Genomic DNA, 20,916 nt, shown 5'->3' with positions numbered 1-20,916 from the left:
ACGATGTTGCTGAAATGTAAATATGAATCCACATAAAGGCACTGCTTTCTATAAGAGTGCACTGTGAGATGAGATTGCTAAGCACTCCTTTAAAGCACATTATGCCATTTCTTATACACTTTCTGGTCATGTTTTATTTCATGCGGTCCTTTAATCGTGTCGGTTTCTGACCTCAAATTTGCGGGCTGGATTGGAAGGATGTTTAAAAATCTGTGGCATTATATTCAACATCACAGTTTGAAAAGAGATATCGCTCAATTTAGTCCTTCCTGAAAGCAAACAAAAAGCTTATGGGCAATAAAACAAGGCTTTTTGTGTAGCAATGGTTTTACAATTAGGTGATTTAGCTAGTGAGTGAACTAGTGAGTTCCTTGCTAAGTTTCCAGTAGCACCTCATGACTAGAACCCCATGTGGGTAATGTAAAAGTTCCTTGCTAGGTCAGGTTTATTTCTTGTCAAGCATAATGGTTCAGGTGACATGGTGACATAAAAAGTTTACCTTCAGAGGAAATACCATGTTTCAACATGACAATAATACACCTGTACACAAAATAGGGTAGATTAAGACATGGGTTGCCAAATCTGCAGTGAAGAAGCTCCATGGTCTGAAAAGAGCCTTGACCAGAACCCCACTAAACACCTTTTGGAAAAACTGGACTGTGCCCCAAGCCTCATCACATGACATCAGTATCTGAATGCTTTGTGGCTTAATGGGCAAATCCCTACTAACAGATGCCAAAAAGCATAAAATCAGGTGTCCAGATATAGTGGATATAACCTTACACGCTGGATTTAGAAGTCAGTTTACTACAAATGAATGGAGGCTGTGTATCAGCCACCACAAGTGTTTAAAATAGATTCAGCAGATTCACATTCTTCAAAATCATTGGTGGTGCAACATTTTCAGGTTTCACTACAAGACTCATATGTCAATATGAGGCCACCTGCAATTTAACAACTACTTCAGTGATCTATGTCTTCCATCCAGAAGGCTCACAAAGCACACAAGTCAAGCCTCATGCTATTGAACAGTCTCCAAGCTCCTGTAACCATGCAACAAAGGAGCTTTCCTTTTCCATCCCAGAAGGGTATTGCCGAGTCAGTAGTAATCCTGCAAGCATCATGCATCACAATAATAAGCAGGGGAAGGCTCTGTCAGGACTTGTCGAAGCTTGTCATACCTGTCCCAAACAATCAACAATTCACAAGAAGATGCAAAATGTTAAATTTATGACATTAGTTACGCTTGTCACGCTGCATCTGCAGCTACTATACAACTCAACATAAACATTATGCCATGTGCCTGCTGGACCACAGTCAAACATATGGCAAATATACTATTTAAGAAAAAAAACTTGGGCATATGGCAAGAAACAAGAGGATTAGTGTTTATTAATGTCTGAATTCTTCAGAAAGACATGAGTGAGAAAGTGATAAATTAAAGTGGGAAACGTTTTTTTAAGCTATCCATGTGGAGTCAGGGTCACAATAAGACAATATTACGATTGTAATCAAATAATAAGCACTAAGCACTAAGTCTCCACTATTTTCAAGGGGGAAACCACCCTGGCAGTCTGGAACATAGTTCAACTGAACGTATCTAGAGCCAAATTTTCCACTTACTACCAATTTACTCAACCAGCCATGACATGTTTTCCAGTATACAGTATAAGGTTCCTGTATACTCATGTCTGTTCATAGATCACTGCATTTATAATAAGTGTGAAAGTCTAGAGAGGTTTATTACTACATTATTACATTATTACTATTATTTATTATACAACACACATGGAACCTCTATGGGCAGTTTTATTTTGTTCTCAGTTCTTTGTATTACTTTACACAAATGATGAACTAGCCACAAAGCTCATGGCCCAGTTTCCCAGATATGTCATGAAAGAAATGTAATACTTCTCTTAACTCTGGTAATTAACTGATAAGATGATTCAGATATGTTAATTCTGGGAATGCCCAAATTGTACAGGGACAAATGACACAGCTTGCAATGGCACTCGCAAAGATTTTATGGAGATTATATTGCTAAGGCTCATTGTCACAGAACACATTTGCTCTACCAAAGATGGTAATAAAATGCAATGTTATCAACCAGTATGGTTTCCACTTTTATTTATGTTTATGTGTGTTTTAATGCTGAACTTATCTTTGCATGAGCAGCCATACCCCTGCCCACGCTTATGAAATGTGAGAGGCCAACTGGCTGACTACTTGATTCATCACACATTTATAGAAGCTCCACTCACTCCCCGTCCCCGTCTCCCTAAAGCTCACACAAATGAGACAGCACGTATGGTCATCAACTTTCCTGATGTACCTCAACAGCTGCAGGCCACTTCACAGGCCCACTCCCTGTGTAAATCTATGCCGTTGCCATTTGGCTCTCAGTCCTCACACACAGTGCTGCAGTGCCTATCCAAGTGAAGACTTCCACCAGGACCAAGCTGACCATATACACCCGCTAATCCCTAGAGCATACACTAGGCCGACTCAGCGTGGCCCAGTTGTGTTTTATCTTGACAGAAGCAGAGCACAGAAGAGCAGGAAACCTGTGAGGCACCATGCAAAAGAGCACGAAGTTGAAGATCACATTCGTAGTCATCCTGGTAGGCATAGTGTGCATGTTCATGGCCGTGGTGTCGGATCACTGGGCTGTGTTAAGCCACAAGGTGGACAGTGTAAACAGTACTTGTGATGCAGCCCATTTCGGCTTGTGGAGGCTCTGCAAGAAGAATATTTACATCGAGGATCCAGAGAGCGTGGGTAAAGGATGTGGACCGCTAAGTCTGCCAGGAGGTAAGGCTCTTTGGAGGAAAAGATGTGATATTAGATTCATATTAGATGCCTGTTATTTTTATACATTTACCAAATATAAAGTTTAAAGTTCATATTGTTTTGTAGTTTACTAAATACTTTCAAACCATAATGTGCTTAACTTGAGAACATTACCCAAGATATAGGATCAGCAAAGTTTAAAGTTAGTTTTACACTGTTGCTATGACAGTAATGTGGGTACTACATTACATAATGTATATATATATATATATAAAATATGTTGAGCATAATAATTAAAGTTTTGGTAAATTAGCAGGATTTTTTTGTAAAGGGATATTTACATACCCTTTCCTTTCTTATTCCTATCTTTCTGGATTGCTTATGTTAAGTTGTAATGCGTCATACATAAGCATGTCTGTGTAATATTACCGAAGACCTGCATACAATCTGAGGACGGATATTTTCTCTAAGGATTTTGGCTGTGACAGATGTCAATTAGCTCAAGCTATGTTAGCTTGGCGTGTAGCTACATCGGCCTAGCGGAAGAAGCTAATTGCGTGTTTACAAAAGAATTGTACCCAGTGGTAGCAAATATAGGGAAGTATACTATATATCTGAGCCTAGAAACTGTGTTAATTTAATTCTGAATTTATAGCAGTGTATTTTAAATGCTATCAATGTAGAAATATATATATTTGTTAAATGTCTGTGATAGAAGATATTGCAATGGCAGGGTAAAAACTGGAAATACAGTGTGTAGGGCATTCAGAATTACATTATAAATGATTTGCTAATATGCACATGGAGCATCAACGGTATGGCTTGCTTTCATATGGTATCTGGTGCTCACACTATAGTGATAAGCTAGCGCCACACAGCTGTAAAGTTTATCTAAAGACGTGTCTCCATGCTTTGTGCCAGCGTTTTATAGTAAGAATTGCTGTTGTTCGTTTTAAACAAGTCTGCAGGTTGTTGATTCTGTGATTCATTATTGTTATTGTTATTTAGGTCAGAGATATTTAATCCGTAACGAAGCTGCAGACATCCCTGCAATGTTGAGGCATAACCTTTCATCAGTGCTAGCAACTGAGCAGGCTGCAATAGAGGAGGCAGATAGGACTCTCTGGGTGGTTTAAATCTGACACACTCGCTTAGCACGCAACACAAATGTTCAGCTGACAATCTCAAACTATACATGGTACACTCAAACTGCACGCTACCTTTATACTTTTAACAATTACGCTACATTCCACTCAAGCTAAGTCGCTGATTGTGTGAAGTAAAACAGCCATTAGCACAAGATTATGTTTCCAAACTGTACAGTATCTATGAGCTCCAGTAATTTACTACCAAAGCCAAGTGACCTTAGCCTACTATTATCCCTAACTTGGCTGCTTCCCATTATACCCCTATATTATTTCCAACCCTGTAAAAGCAGAGCCAAAAGGCTTCTGACAGGCGGCGCATGCTCTTTCTAGCCAGGGCTTTGTGGATTATAGCAAATACAGAGGCTTGACTGTGATATAATCAAATAAGATTGCTCCGTTTGTTTAAGAGATTATAACTGTAATGGCGTAATAAGAAATGTGAGATTTGAAAACAGCTGCTGTGTTGAGATACAGGGTTTAATGAGTCTCCAATGAGGGACTGCTAGCAGATCCTAGCAAAATAGCTTGGGATAATCGTGGATTTTCAGGTTTTAATTAATTGGATGTGGTGGAATAAAAACACAGAATCATTGAGGTAAGATGTTTAGGTAAGAATTTATCTTAAATGAAATCTTTTAGCGGTGCTTACTGTGGGAGAAATACTGTGTCAGATAGTGTCTAATAGGATTCAGGTTCACAGACAGATCAGAATTTCTCCTAACAGACAAAACATCAAGGCTCCTTGGTAACGTCTAGCATGGAAGTTAAATGATGCAGAATCTCACTTGCCGGTTTACATTCTCATCCTGTATCACCTCAGACAAGAATGCAGACAGGCAAGTGAAGCAGCCTCAAAGACAGCAGAGAGAGACAAAAAGATGAACTAGATGACAATGGAGACAAACAGGATATAAAAAAGGGGGAGAGGTGAGTGACAGGCCTGAAAAATCCATTTAAAAACCCCAGTGTCTGTAAATAACTGTCAGGAGAGTTTTTGTTATGGTCAGAAAAAGCAAGAGGTGAACGGGGTGTTAGGAGTTGGACGCTAACAATGATTGAAAAGTGATGTTAAATGTAGGTATGATATTGAGTTCTCAGAGTTTTAATTTTCTTTCCTATGAGGGTTTAAAACTTTTTAGCAGTACGCTGGCGTTCAATTGTTTTATTGCTGTTTTATTGCTGTTTTATTGCGGCGAGTCTGATATAAAATGAGTTGGCTTTCAGTGAAAGACGTCTGTTTGATAACCTTACACAGAATTTTAGTGGTTGAAGATAACGCCTTCAAATTTTACATGATTATGAACAAGCACTTGAGGCATCTCAAGAGGAGAAATGGGTTCAATATCAATATTTACTGTGAACAAAACTAAACATTTTGGAACTTTTCTATGAAAATATGGCCAAGGGTAGGCTAAGAAAGAACGGGGGGAAAAAAAACAAATGATTAAAGTGTCTAATTTAAGTTACAGCAAGTTATTAACCACCACTGTGGAGTGTGACATGACAAAGGCATTCAATGCTGAACAGGTGCAAATTCCATTTTCCGACCTCTGGTTAAAAGTGTTAAATGACCTCGTAACAGGTGAGACTCAGGTGCTAACTCAGAATAAGGATGACAAATCCTTATTACAAATGAAAGAACAATGATAAGTTGTTTTTGAGGATCCCTGCCAATTTCTTATGGCTAGGACTGTATTTATTAGATGTGACAACAGGCCAAGGAACCAGTCATCATTTGCTGTCTGCCTTTTTTTGTACAATTTGAGAATTGTGGCTGATTGAGACAATCAGGATATAGATCAGAATATACACATTTATATGATAAAATACAAGAAAATGGATTATAAATGGAAGATAAAGTTCATCTGATCTTGCCAAGCCATGCCTCAAAACTCTAATAACAATTGTCATTGTGTAGTCATCTGTAAAGCACATTTTATTTTATTTTTTTAAAACCAGGTAAGTCTTCATACGGCAGTGCCTGTAACTTATTTTAACTAGCTGGAAGTGGGTTGAAGCAATGAAGTGCATATAAACTTCTTCTTATTAGTATTATTAGATTTTGCTTCCTTTTGTGAGAACTGTGAGAAACTATGTGGGGCTTTAAAATGACTTTTTTTTTGTTTTGGAAATTATAATAGTATGTTACTTGATTCTTTTCTGCAGATATAACTCATGTAATACAGTAAAGGCTTTAAACTAGCAAAATCAACATTTACTGCATTAATGATGAAACACAGCTTTAACAACAGAAGAAAGGATTTTAGCCGAGTTTTAGAACAAATGGTCTTTCACTAAAAAGCAGTGTGAAACTTTATCTTTATTTCTATTGCCATTATGTCACATATATTTACAGTTTCATTAAGTTATAGTACCATAGGACAGCTATGTATTTTGTTCAGATTGCCCCAAATTCCCTGTCATTTAAATCGATGTTGGGTCTAGTTTGGAAAGTGAAGCATTTGGTCATCTCAGTAATTCAACTTAAAATACTCTAGGGGTTGTCTCACATTGGGTGCATCATTAGGGATAATTGGTTGAGCATGGGTGGCCTTAGGGATGGGTTTACAGGGTTTAAACACCATATGTCCTCTCCTTCTAGCACCGTCCCTAGTGCCATGGCAAGCCACTGTCATGAATTTAATGCTGTTGGCACATGATCATCAAAAATCCTGCCAAATATAGCTGGGAATTTACCCGATTTTCCTAATTTCTGACAGCCTTGAGAAACTGGGAGAACTTTTCCTGGAATACTTGATTTTTTTTTTTTTTAATAATAAATATTTAAACATTTTTACCTATTGCTATTTTTATTGGAGTGAGTTTACTGGAGCCTCCAACTGATTCATACAGTCTAAAGTGATTCTTATTTGGCAAAGGTTTCTTCATATTCTGGCACTTGTCAACACAGAAGCACCACAGACTACATTAAACACGAGAATTCTAAAGCATTTCCACTACTTCCAGCCAATCAGGATGTAGACTGCCGATAAATTATCATTCATCATGCCAGTAAATTTAGGAAGCTTCCCCTCCCCTCTTGTACTACACTAATCAGATATTTGGCCTAGCTATATGTATTTCAGTGGTTTTGCTTAGGATGAAACACTGAATATAGGGATGCAGAGAAGCACAACCTGAAGTGTTGCCACCTCACAGCTCCAGGGTTGATGAGCTCAGTGTCCTGTCTGTTTAGATGTTCTTCCCATGTCTATGTAGGTTACTTAAAAGTATGTGGATTGGCTCCATTAAATTGCCTCTAGGTCTGAATGGGTGTGTGACTATGTCTATGTATGCTGCCCTTGCAATGGACTGGTTTCCCATCCAGAGTTTATTCCTCCCTGATCATTTCCCAGAATAAGCTTCCATCATGACTCTAACTGAAGTGATGCACTGTATTTGTTTCAATTTTTATCCATGGTCCAACACAGTAATATACTAAAACTCCCATACAGCTTCCATCTGGAACCTTTCCAGAAAAGGACACTATGTGTTTGATTTGCACACACCCAGTGCTGTACCAAATCCAAGTATTACTATGTTCTTATATGGCGATAAATAATCTTCAAGAATCTCAAGATTCTTGACTCTTGAATCAGTAAAACTGAGATACATTTTTAATAGAATAAGATATCAACTAGCATAAACACTCAATAAATCCTAAAATACACCAATAATGCAACAAAGCCTAAACACATAAACAAGCTGATGTGTGAATTGATAAATGAATGACTTTTAGATGGATCATAATTAAAATTTTGGACTGTAATCAGAAGGAATAACTTGGATTGCAAATAATTTGGTATAAATTATTGCCCCTGTGATGTGTGACAGGACGTCTAACCTTCTGGAACTTGTGTTAAGAAATTATAGTCACATACAGCCAGGGTGAGACAGCAATAAAATCCCTAAGCCCAAATTTAGGCTGTGTAAATAGTCAGCTGTCTCACAAGAGATGCAAGAGGGGTTTGAGCTATAGCTTTCAGTCACACAGTGACTGACATCCACACCTGAACATACCAGCTGTAATGTATAAAAGACAGAAAGAGGACTGAAGTGTGGGTGTTTTATAGACAGCAAAAGAAGAATCATTCTCAGAGTTCATTAAAGGGGATGAATCACAACAGTTCATAATCTTATTTAGAAAACCAGGACAAATTAAATAGAGGAATACAAGCAATAACGCCCATATTATAAGGTTCAGACTTAATAATAAAACAATGGACCATCATGGTGCAAATAGAGAAAATAATCAGAAAGATAACAGAACAAGAGAGCTTGATCAGGAAATAAAACAATAGGCCAGGGGCAGGTCCAAAAAAGAAACAGAGGGAAAACCACCCTCCACATGAACCAGGAAGCAGATCAATGATGGAGGGCAACTGACCAAGGAACTCATCTTTTACTGAGTCAGCAAAGGTGCATGGAGGTTCGGAAATCAAGCACTCTAACAAGTCAGCAAAGGCACCTAGAAAATCTGTAAAAGCATCACGAAACATGCATGCTGGGAGTCTATGAAAATGTCTAAAAGGTCTTTGAAAGTGTTTAGAGGATCAGAGAACACGCTATGCTCAAGGTTCAGGAAACACCTCATGCCTACAGGAAGAGAAGACTAGTCTGATATGCAGACATTATGTGTACATTCGGTTGCTTCTTGGCTGATCATTTGGTCCACATATTTTGAATCGAACCCAGGCCGTGGAATGAGAGCACGGGATCCTGTCACTGGATGACCAGGAGGCTCATATGCAGACATCACATGACATAGGCAATTCGCCTCAGTGCAATGGCTTCTCTGCTTCCTCGTTACTGGCAAGGACTGGTGCAATGGTATGCTAAGCAATGGCATAGGGCATAACCAGGAGAACAGGGAAAGCCTTGGTGCAAGAGCTGGACAGGCTTTTGCATATGCACTGGACAGAACAAGAGAGGCCTTGGCACAAAAGGGTGGATCTCCCTCTATATCTCTCCATCTCTCTCTCATATTGAGCTGAGGATCTGCCAAGAAATGATAAACACATCCAAAAATAAAAACAACCAAATATCCAGATGGAGTGACACAGGAAAATCCACTGAATCAGATGACAATGTTGAAAGCTGGGAAGGCTTATTGGACTCCAGTTTGGAAGTACAAGTTCTTCTCATGGGATTGGCTGGTGAAGAGACAGCTTAGCTTTCAGAGCATTTAGAGATCCTGGTTTATTGCTCCATCTGAAGAGCAGAATGCTTCATTGCTCTCATCATTTACCGAGGGACACTTAAGAGGAGATAAAAGCATTCTCCTTTGTGCAACCACTCAGTATTTGGCCAGTTAAGGATCAGTGTTGGCTCAATGTAGGCTTAGTGTTGATCCTATATGTAGTCAGTATTGAGCCAGTCTAATCAGTGCTGGAACAGCGTAGGTACACGGTTAGTAAATCTAGACTTCTGATTTGCCCCACTCTGAGATCAAAATTTTCCCATAGAAGGATTTTTGTCAGAATATAGAAGTAACTTTTGGTCAGTGTAGACTCAATATTGGTATAATGTATTGTTTGTGTTGGTGACTACATAACATTTAGCAAAAAATGAAAAAAAAAAAAATACTGCCACAAAAAACCTGAAAACAATTCCAAGGAAAACTTGAACACGTTAACTGAGCTATGGTTCATTCAAAATTTATATTAAGAGATGCGACTAAAATAATACCAGCCACATATCCGCCCATCAACCAGCAATCTGATAAATAAACTGCTAATTTACTGCTAATCTGACTACATAATTACAAAAGTGGTACATCTCACCTGGCCCAATAAACAAGATACCATTTGTAGTGTCTATTGTATTAGATTAGTGTTCTAATTAATGTTCCTGGAAGGAAAACAAGACTTAGTGCCATTGAGCTCATTCACTCCTGCATTTAGTTTAATCTTGTTAGGTTTTGTTGGTTTCTTGCCTAGAGGGCTATTCCCCAGAAGGTAGCACTTCTGTAATTGGGAGAGTAAAAATCATTCATTATCGATTCGTCTATTTAAGGCTGAAACTGGAGGCTTTTTTCCCTGCAGGCAATTATTGCAGGACTGGTAAACAAGATAACACCAAACACACTATATATTTTATGTCCAAAACAGTGGAAAACTCATAAGATTTTTTAAGGTTTTCTTATGAAAGTTATTCTTGCAATTTGGCATTCAAGAGGACGTGTGGAAAATCCCAAAAAAAAAATTTTATATTGAAATAAGAGTCTGACAAACAACTATAGAAGCAAGTGTTGGGCGACATGTGCAGCACATAAAATACATTTTAAAAAATCACAACACAGGAATTGAACTGTTTGGTCCAAAATAGAATTCCCAGCTGTTGCCACACCCAGTACAAGCTGCTTTGCGTGGCTGTGAGACCGGGATCCATTTCACAACAACCTGCATTTGGTTGAGCCAACTGTGCAGAAAGCATGTGGTTCACTAACCCAATCTAATGACTGCACATTTGTAAGAAGTTAATAATAATTATAGTTATTGCAATATTCGGATGTGGTAGGTTATTCTTTATGAGTTCATCTGTGTAAAAAACAACAAAATTGCTTGGTACAATTCTACAAATTCCGGTTTTGTTTTGGGGGTTTTTTCCATCAGAACTGGTACACATAGAACAACTCGATTATCCAACATGAATTACGTTGATGCATCTGAACTCAGTGTTCATCTAGCTTCAAGATTGAGTTTACTTAAAAGTTGAGGTTGGGAGTTGGTAAAGCTCACATAGTGTAAATTGGCTCACTATACAGTAATTTTGGGGATATCTGTTTCAATATATATGTGAAATGGACTAATATTTTGGAATTCTGAAATTATTATAAAGAAAATATATAGAAATTATAATATTCGATTGTTTTGTTTTCTCTTGATGTATGGAAAGGAGATAAATAATCTGCTAATAGAAATATTTTAAAGCTTGAAATTTATTGAAATAATAATAATAATAATAATAAGAAGAAGAAGAAGAAGAAGAAGAAGAAGAAATATTTGATATATTTACCTATATTTAATTTGTTTTTACTTGTAAGATGTGTTTTTTTTTGTGTGTGTACATGGTATAATCCTCTACTGCTCTCACTTTTGGTCATTTTACCAATATTAATGCTTTGACATGGAATAGATTTCCCAGGCTGAAAAGATTCTCCATACAATTATAGCTTCTTATCATTATCATAGCTTAACTCATCTACTGTAATCACATTCTCAGCCGTAAAATGTTTAGCCTCAGTATCTGGGATTTAAGGCTTGTCAGCAGCCTTGAGTATCTGGTTTATGGATAAGCAGCTGATATGCACTCACATTCTTCTAGTCCAAGAGTTCAGGGTTCCCTATGTGTGGTGGTGGTGGTGGTGGTCATGTAGGCTCAGTGTCTTACACTGAATCATATTTCCCTTCTTGAAGTTTATGAATGCAAACGCCTTCATGGTTTTACAGCTGGGAGGAGAGTGAGGTTTGGCATTACCAAAATAGAGTTGAAACAGAAGACTTAGTCATGTGTGTTGGTTTGATCAGTGTGGTGCTATCCATTCGGATATAAATAGCATCAAATGATTCTACTTCATCAGTAATTAAATTTATACCACAATTCTCAAATTTGATTGGTCAGGAGGATTTGTTTTCGATAAAAGCAGATCTGACAGCTGGAATTAGAGCAGACATGCCGTATATAAGTGCTCCAGATTATCAAAATGTGTGTTGTTGATGTATGATGACCTTTTCTGTGAGGAGACATTATCATTTTTAGAAGAGGTCTCCGGTGACAGTGAAGTAAAGGTGTACCCTTCTGACACTTTGCGTAAGTTTTCTGTTTGTAAAAAGTGATCAAATTAATATGATTTGTAATCATTAGCAAATTGCTGTATTATAACAGGAATAAAACGCTTCAGGAATTGCTGTTATCGAAATATTTCTCGTAACAGCATACACCGTAGTGTTTTGTTGCTTACTTGATACATGTTCTCGGTTTTCTGCCACTGAAAAGCAATTGTGCCACAAGTATCTAAATTGGTATACAAATTGACAAAGAGATATTTGTGTCAGGCAGCAGAGGCAGTTGCGAGTGCATGGCAAAAGGTTTATTTTTACAACAGGAAAACTCATTTAAATTCGTAATAGGGAGACAACAGCAATGGTCAGATGTTGAACAAACAGGCCAAAGAAGGCGAGCATAGATTCAGAAACCAGGTGACCAACAAAAGCATAAATAGTAAGGCTTATGTCAAGAGTCAAGGATTCATTGAGCAATAAACATGTGCTCGCTCGCTCTCTCTCTCTCTCTCTTTCTCTCTCTCTCTCTCTCTCTCTCTTTATATATATATATATATATATATATATATAAAGGGAGAAATAGATAGAGAGAAAGAGAGAGAGAGAGAGAGATACACAAATTATAGAGAGAGCGAGAGCACTTGAGTATTCGGAATTGGTGTCCTTAGCAGCCATGTTTGTAAGCCGCAATGTCTCTTGGGAGCTGTAGTTGGACGTTCTGAAACTGATGTGACAATTTGATGAATATTTCATGGCCGATAACCAATAACGGAAATTACACAAAGTAGTAGAATTGAATTTCCTCAATGCATTTATCTCTACATTTATCAGTAGATTTAATTTCCCAAGTAACCGTCATTCTGTTTATCCTGCCCAGAGGTCAACTGCTCCTACTTCAGACACTTCACTCCTGGACAAGACTCTGAGATCTTTGAGGTTAAGACACAGAGAGGTAATGTGATCTGTGTGAGACAGAAAACTGTCCACTCGAGCATGCACTAATTAACTAATGTAGCCCTGAAATACTAAATCAAGTGCATGATATTCTAATCTGTCTGCACGATGCACACATTTTTAAACTGGCTGTATTCATTTCTCTGCATTAGGCTGTATTAAACATATACCCAGGGTTATATACAGATACAGTGCAAATCACGTGGCACTGACACCAGCCAACATGCTTAACTGTTGCTTAGCTTAGCAATCCAAATGTCTGGATTAAATCATTATTACTAAGTGCACTTAACTCACCTACATGTATAGATTCATGGAGCTAAAAAAAAAGTTGTTAATGTGAAAGACTCATGTACAGTGTAATGTAGGATGTAATTTGTATCTTGAACACTGTCCCCAAGGGGATCGTGGCAGGGGGTGTGATGAACAATTCTCATGCCTCAGTGAATGGCGTCGGTGGGTTTCTGGGTGATGAGCCTGAGCCTGGTACTTAGCATACCATTCTGTCTTCGTGATTATTTTATTATTCTCTCTGCACTGTCCTTACAGCAGACGGTGCACATAATACTCCATCTGAGCACGTAATATAGCAGTGACTACACCCCTAGGGCTGCACTACAATGCACAGAGGACCTTAATTCCGGAAAACAAAATGAACACATACTATGAAGACATCATATTATTAAGCCAATCTCAGTATAGTGTTTGCTTCATTAATAGCAAAAGCAAGAGATTTGTCTAAATAGCCATAAGTGGCAGATGTTGGCTGTAATAATTAGCAAAAAAGCAATCATTTCTGGACTAATTCTGCAGACTGGCCCGAAGCGCAGAAACTGAGGATCTGCTCCAGTGGTTTGTGGCAAAAAAAACCCATTCTAAAGCAAACTATGTTTCTGTCATGTTCAATCTGATCTCTGATTTCACAGATCTATAAGCATCTCCCAGATTTTCCGCTTCTGGCATTTGTGGTGCTACAAAGTCATCCCTTTTTCTTTTTTTTTACCCTGCTGTCTGCTTTTTGACTCTCTAATAGAAGTCTCTAATATGTGAATGATATCAGTTGATCTAATCATGTTAATTTTAATTTCTATTGAACTATGAACACATTCATGTCATGTTATAATGCACTGAGTATATCAGCATGTTATAACCATGAAAATGAAGTTACGAAGCCTTTATTTGTTAACTATACATTACTGCAGAGTGAAAATCTTTCCTTACATATCCCATTCTTGGAGGGTTGGGGTCAGAGAGCAGGCCATGATGCAGCAAGGAGGATTTGGGGGTCTTGTTTAGGGGCCCAACAGTGGCAGCTTGGCAGTGCTGGTGCTTGAACCCCAATCTTCCAAGCAACAACCACACCACCCACAAAATAAACACTTTACACTTTGTAGTTATCTTTATTTATGAAGCATTAACATCATATATTACATTTGCCCATATAATGTGTTATAATCACTACACATACTATAAACTGTACTGGCTTATAATAATAACTATGAGTATAATCCTTTTTGAGTGCGTTTTAATGCTATAAATGTGTTTATTTAAGATTAATTATTTTATGATAATTATAGTTCATAATACTGTAGATATGGTTTTTATAGAAAGTCCTTTTTCTTTCATCTCAGTGTGACTAACCTGATTAAATAATGGTTAAATAAAAGCAAAGAGAAAATGTTTACTTACTCCATGTGGAGTTTTACACAAGCTAAGATGTTAAATAAGTGACATGAATTTTTAGTTAATAACAGATATCAACACTCAAGTGCACTCAAAAAGGATTTTTGAACTAAAATTTCATTCCAGTCATAACTAAAGTGGTACAGAAGCTCAGTGGGCCTTGTTGCAGTCTCACAGCTCCTGAACTCAGGTTACGGTCTGTGTGGACTTTACCACTTTCTTTGAACACAAAAATAATCAGTAGGTGGGCTGACCCTGTAAGTGTGAACGAGTGTGCCAATAATCCCCTGCTATTGTCTGGAATCCCATGAAGGGTAAAATCCTGCCATGTGCTCAGTGTTTCCAGAATAGGCAAAGGATCCAGACACTGACCAGTATATGTGTGAATGATTGAATAAATGGATGGATGGATGGATGGATGGATGAAAGAAAGAATGAATAGATGGATGGATGGATGGATGGATGGATGAATAAATGGATGGATGGATGGATGAATGGATAAATGGATGGATGCATGGATGGATGGATAAATGATTAAATGGATGGATGGATGGATGGATGGATGGATGAAAGAAAGAAAGAATGAATAGATGGATGGATGGATGGATGAATAAATGGATGGATGGATGGATGGATGGATGGATAAATGGATGGATGGATAAATGATTAAATGGCTGGATGGATGGATGGATGTATGGATGGATGGATGGATGGATGGATGAAAGAAAGAAAGAATGAATAGATGGATGGGTGGATAAATGGCTGGATAAATGGATGGATGGATGGATGGATGGATGAATGGAGGGAAAAATCATTAAATGGATGGATGGATGAGTGGATGGGTGAATAAATGAATAGATGGATGGATGGATGGATGGATGATGGATAAATAAATGGATGGATGGATAGATGGTGGGAAAATCATTAAATGGATGGATGGATGAATAAATGAATATATGGATGGAGGGATGAATAAATCAATGAATCAATTACGTCTAAAAATAAACATAATATTGATCAGACACAATTCTAAAGTTGAATGAATTGTTCAACTTTCAGTTGCCTAATGTAAACGTCTGTCCAAAAGACATAGTTGATGTTATGACATATTACTTTCACTATTGTTATTATAAACTTTACTCCTGACATCTGACCAAGCGTTTGCCCTATTACTGATATTATGTGAAATATATACTTGAAGTCACTGTTCTTCTGTGGCTTTATACCTAAAAAAAATTGAATTTGCATCCGTGTAGTTATGTCCATGTTCAGCCCTTGCAGGGATAAGACTATTCGTTTGTTTATACTGATTGAAAATGTTCAACAAGTCGATTTTTGAATGAATGTTCAAGTGGTCATATAGTGCACTGAGTAGGTTCTAGGAAGTTCTAACTTAGACACAAAATCAGCCACAATAAAAAATAAAATATTACCATGGGTCATGGTACAAAAAACCCATGTGTTTGTAATGAAATGACAATATAATGATCGTATAATTTTCTTTGCTTAAGAACATTTACATTTACATTCTGTAGTTTATGCAATGCAAATTGAATTGAAGATTTCGGACCTTCAGTGAGAAGAATCCAACCCTGCAAGGATCCCGAGGCATCTAGAGATGCATCTTCAGACATGTGAAGAGAAGACGCTCACCCCATTCTACAAATGCTGTATCTCCATCATTGAGCATCTGAAGGCTTCGGCATGGAGGAGTTGGTGTTCAATCTATAATGAACTCAGATGTTGAGTTGCTCAGGAGCTCCTGGTTACACAACTCTGACTGTATATGACTGTAGAAAGGACATTATTCATAATCACACTCTCCAGTGTTTATAATAATTTATAATCACACTCTCCAGTGTTTATAATAATTTATAATCACACTCTCCAGTGTTTATAATAATTTATAATCACACTCTCCAGTGTTTATAATAATTTATAATCACACTCTCCAGTGTTTATAATAATTTATAATCACACTCTCCAGTGTTTATAATAATTTATAATCACATTCTCCAGTGTTTATAATAATTTATAATCACACTCTCCAGTTTTTATAATAATTTATAATCACACTCTCCAGTTTTTATGGTAATTCATAATCACACTCTCCAGTGTTTATAATAATTCATAATCACACTCTCCAGTGTTTATAATAATTCATAATCACACTCTCCAGTGTTTATAATAATTTATAATCACACTCTCCAGTGTTTATAATAATTTATAATCACACTCTCCAGTGTTTATAATAATTTATAATCACACTCTCCAGTGTTTATAATAATTTATAATCACACTCTCCAGTTTTTATGGTAATTCACACTCTCTGTGTCACCCAGATGAGAATGGGTTCCCTTTTGAGTCTGGTTCATCTTAAGGTTTCTTCCTCTTACCATCTCAGGGAATTTTTATGAAATATAAGTTTAATATTAATCTTAAACTTTTTTGTACTATATTTCTTATGTTCTATAAGCTGCTTTGAGACAATGTCCATTTTTAAAAGCACTATACAAATAGAATAGAATTGAATTGAATTAAATCGAACTGCGTCCTATAACTTGAAGCACTGCTGCTGATAGTGTTGAGTGTTCAAATGCATCCGAATTTCTTACTCAGAATTTGAATGTAATATAAGAAGCCCATATTCAGAAGTCATTCTAACTCAATTTAAGCTCTAATAATATTCTAAAAATAACTGCTTTATACCTTATAATCCTGTTGTTGCATACATCATAATAATACTAATAATAATGCCATTATTCCTATTCTTCAATAATAATGCCACCTGAATAATAATTATAAAGCAAAAGTTACACATACTTGACTTTACTTACTCCTTTTTCCAGAGTACAATATCTCAGCAGCAGCCATTGCTGTTTTCAGCCTGGCCTTCATTATTCTGGGAACGCTGTGCCTGCTGGGATCTCTAAGGAAGGGCAAGGACTATCTCCACAAACCTGCTGGAATGTTTTATGCATTTGCTGGTAAGACGACGAGTGTCTAGACATTGTCTAATATAATTGTGTAAAAGTTGTACTCAAGCTGCTCATTTTGTATTTTATTTACAATATTTTACCATTCTTAGAATTCATTTTTAGTTATTTAAAACTATAAAGTAATTATTTAGGAATAATGCTGTGAAGGTTTGCCATGATACCATGATGGACCTTCACTCAAGAGGCATTTCTCAAGTAGCCAATAATACTGTGTATACATTGCTTTGCATAAATATTCACCCCCTTGAGCAATTTTCTTACATTTATTTATCATTTCTATGGTTATTAATGAATTAACCAAAAAAGCAAACATTTGTTGGTTGCATAAGTATTCACCCCCCTTGGAGAGAACCACCTTTGCTTAACTAATTGCAAGCACACATCATCCCTTGCCTGTGGCATCATGGGATTGCTCTGACTGGTCAAGAGTAATTGTAGTGAGCATGTCAATTGACATCCCAGACACACAGCAAGCATTGGAGGTTTGTCAACCAAGTGATTTCTGTATTTTACAAAAAAAAAAAAATAAGTTCATCGTCGCTGCTGATTCTGTCTGAGATTCTCCATCACTTTACTTCCCACCTCTTTATCCTCTCTGATCCCTCGTCTCTCCCACAGGTATATGTGCCATCATTTCAGTTGAGGTGATGAGGCAGTCAGTAAAGAGGATGATTGAGAGTGAGGACACCATCTGGATTGAGTACTACTACTCCTGGTCCTTCGCTTGCGCCTGCACAGCTTTCGTCTTCCTTTTCTTCAGCGGGATTGCTCTTCTCATCCTCTCCATGCCTCAAATGCCTAAGAACCCATGGGAGACCTGCATGGATGCCGAGCCTGAACAGATTGAATAAATCCAGGCCATGTTAAAGCCTCATTGTTCGAATAGGGCTCAAACAAACACCACGAATTATTTTCTTTTGTTTTAGGAGACACCCGTGTCTAGTTTTGATGCTGTATAACCAGGGCGTAGCTGGAGGGATTTCGGGTTTGAACCTCCCTGAAATATTTTATAACAAATCCATTTAATGATGTGTAAACACACTGGTTTAACTTACTGGAACTGATTTGACATGTTTTGAGCTGTAAATGTGCATAATTATGTTAAAAGGTCTATAGATTTAACGTCAAATAAACGCACATTGGTTTAATTGCAGTTTATCGCCTACTAGCTGCTAAACAAGCTTCTCTGAGATCAGACAAACTTCCTGTTTGTGTTTGAAAGCTAACAGAAAGCTAGCTATAATCTAAGCAAAGTAACCAAAGTAGTATTCAATGAAACTACTGATTTACTCAGTGATTTACCCCAGGAGGAGAAAATATGTAGGATAGATTCAAAACAAAGATAAAATGTCTTTATGAGCTGATTGTAATAATTTCTGTCATAAAGGTCTTCCATCTATTAATATTATTGATATAGCAATATGAGTTGATCATGACAAATTATGACTGAATATCAGTATTGCTTTTACTGCTATCACATTAGCATGTCACACTTAGCAAATGATTTTGTTCATATTTCTTTACCCTAAACCCACCTCTGAAATGAATTCCTAGCTATACCACCGTAGTCAGGACATTAAGAGTTGGACACATATATACTTTGTGAGCTGTGGTTTCTAAAAATCCTTATCTTTATTGAAATAATAAGGTGATTCCACTTTTATTTCAGTTCTGCCTTGAATTAGCCATCAGAGATTAACTCTGTATAATATTATTAACACGTTTGAAGCCCGATGCGACTGAATAGAGTTCTGCTTTAAATGTGTGTTTTGTTGCTGTACATATACAGACCCTTTGTATCTTTGGCTTGTCAGGAACTTGTAGTATTTTGCCTGTGTACATTTTAAAAAAGGGTGTGATAATCATACTATTCTAACCTATAAATATATATATATATATATATATATATATATATATATATATTTATTCCTGCTTGATATACCAAGCTGCAGATTGGTGGACATTGGTCTGTACAAGTCCTCTATGCTAGCCTTGTTTTGAGACACACTAGATCTGTGTCTTTGCTTTCAGCTCTGAACAGAATGTTAATATGCAGTTCGCCGTGGCCTCTGAATGTCTGGCCAGGAATTTTGGAGTGCTTTCAGTTCTGGCAGGTGTGAACACAAATGCCGTCTTTTGGTCTTTGGGAGTTTCAATTGTAAAAAAACCCCAAAAAAACAAAAAAACAGAACAGCAGTGCCAATCCATCCTCACCTGCCTTGCAGTCTTATACACACATCTTACGCTGCTTTTAAAATGCTTCCAGTCGAGATATTCACGATTTTCAGTATTCGTGCACCAGAGACACTTCGAAGCATTGTTAATTCCACTGGACCTGGAACTTGTGCCTTAAAATTGTATGCATGTATGCTTTTTTACTGGCACCTCTTAATTAGTTAGCTTTAAAAAAAAAACACATTGCAGTACAGCTATGAACAATTCTTCCAGAGTTTTTCATTATTGTACTTCATGGAAAATATCAAATAACATTAAGTTCATTAATACGTAAGTTTATTACATTACTGTATGTTAGCTTTGTGTTATGGAAACATAAATATTTCACTTACACTCAGCCTGGTGATTTCCTCATTAAATATATCTGATTAAACTCATTACGTAAGCAGGTCTGATGTATATTATCTGACAGTGAAGGTTCACGAAGCTCATAGACAGAACAGAAATGATGGCAGCATTAAACGAGACTCATTTCCCTCCATTAGTTTATTGCTGTTGCTTCTAGCTATTGAAATTTCATTCACTTGGTTAACCGTAGAAGCAAATGGAGAATAGATTGGAGCCTTGAGATTCAGGGTTAGAGCTGTGCTGCATATAGATTTCTTCTATATTTTAATAAAACTCATTTTTGGAGAGCCCTACAGTCTAAATCGTTATTAGAAATTCCATTTCTAACTTAGCGAAGACTTTCAGTTTTTCAAAGTGTGGCCTTTAATTTTTTATTTATTTCTCTTTTTTTTTCTTCATTTTTTAATGATAAGGTGCATGTGTAAACGGAGAGCTGTCAGATATATATTGTAGATACTGTATTTCACCCTTCTTTATCTGCTATTCTGAATACGTTCAGATGTATGCGTCTCTTGTCATGTATTTTTATTGGGAAATAAATGCAGTTAATGAGATTTGGGCTGTTTGTATTTCCTGGGACTCGTATGAGACTCTTCCTTGATTCTGTTAGGGCTTTTATTTTTGATTTTTATTGTTGATTTTTCCAGACAGTGTTTTATAGATTTTGGTTTAAAGATCATTGATTATTATTTACATTACAAATCTCATTTCATTTCTCCTAAGAAATGAGAAATAGATCCTGTTTTAAGTCTCAAATTAAAATTGTATTGTTTTTTTTTTGACAATCTCTTCCTTAGCTTTCATGCTTATACCAAATATCTTCAAATGTTCTTTTTCACATGCTACACTTCTCTCCATTGTTCATCAGGTACAGTTTTGAGAAATCTCTCCAAATTTCATAATCGACAACAGAAAGCGTATTCCAGAAAAGTAATCTTTTGGGGAATATATGAAACTGGTCAAAATGTAAATGGC

General features: G+C 36.9%; 1 protein-coding gene across 1 annotated transcript; it reads left to right on the top strand.

Moving 5' to 3' along the window:
* Positions 1-2,299: 2,299 nt before the first annotated feature.
* On the top strand, positions 2,300-19,268 carry cacng1a (calcium channel, voltage-dependent, gamma subunit 1a). Its single transcript, XM_058402192.1, has 4 exons — positions 2,300-2,811; positions 12,600-12,674; positions 17,209-17,346; positions 17,977-19,268. Exons 1-4 carry the CDS (start codon positions 2,577-2,579, stop codon positions 18,207-18,209), a joined length of 681 nt encoding a protein of 226 aa, XP_058258175.1. The 5' UTR covers positions 2,300-2,576; the 3' UTR covers positions 18,210-19,268.
* Positions 19,269-20,916: the final 1,648 nt, after the last annotated feature.

This window comes from Hemibagrus wyckioides, linkage group LG11 (genome assembly GCF_019097595.1).
Source record: "Hemibagrus wyckioides isolate EC202008001 linkage group LG11, SWU_Hwy_1.0, whole genome shotgun sequence".
Taxonomy (NCBI): Eukaryota; Metazoa; Chordata; class Actinopteri; order Siluriformes; family Bagridae; genus Hemibagrus; species Hemibagrus wyckioides.
This window is presented reverse-complemented; position numbering and strand designations above follow the sequence as displayed.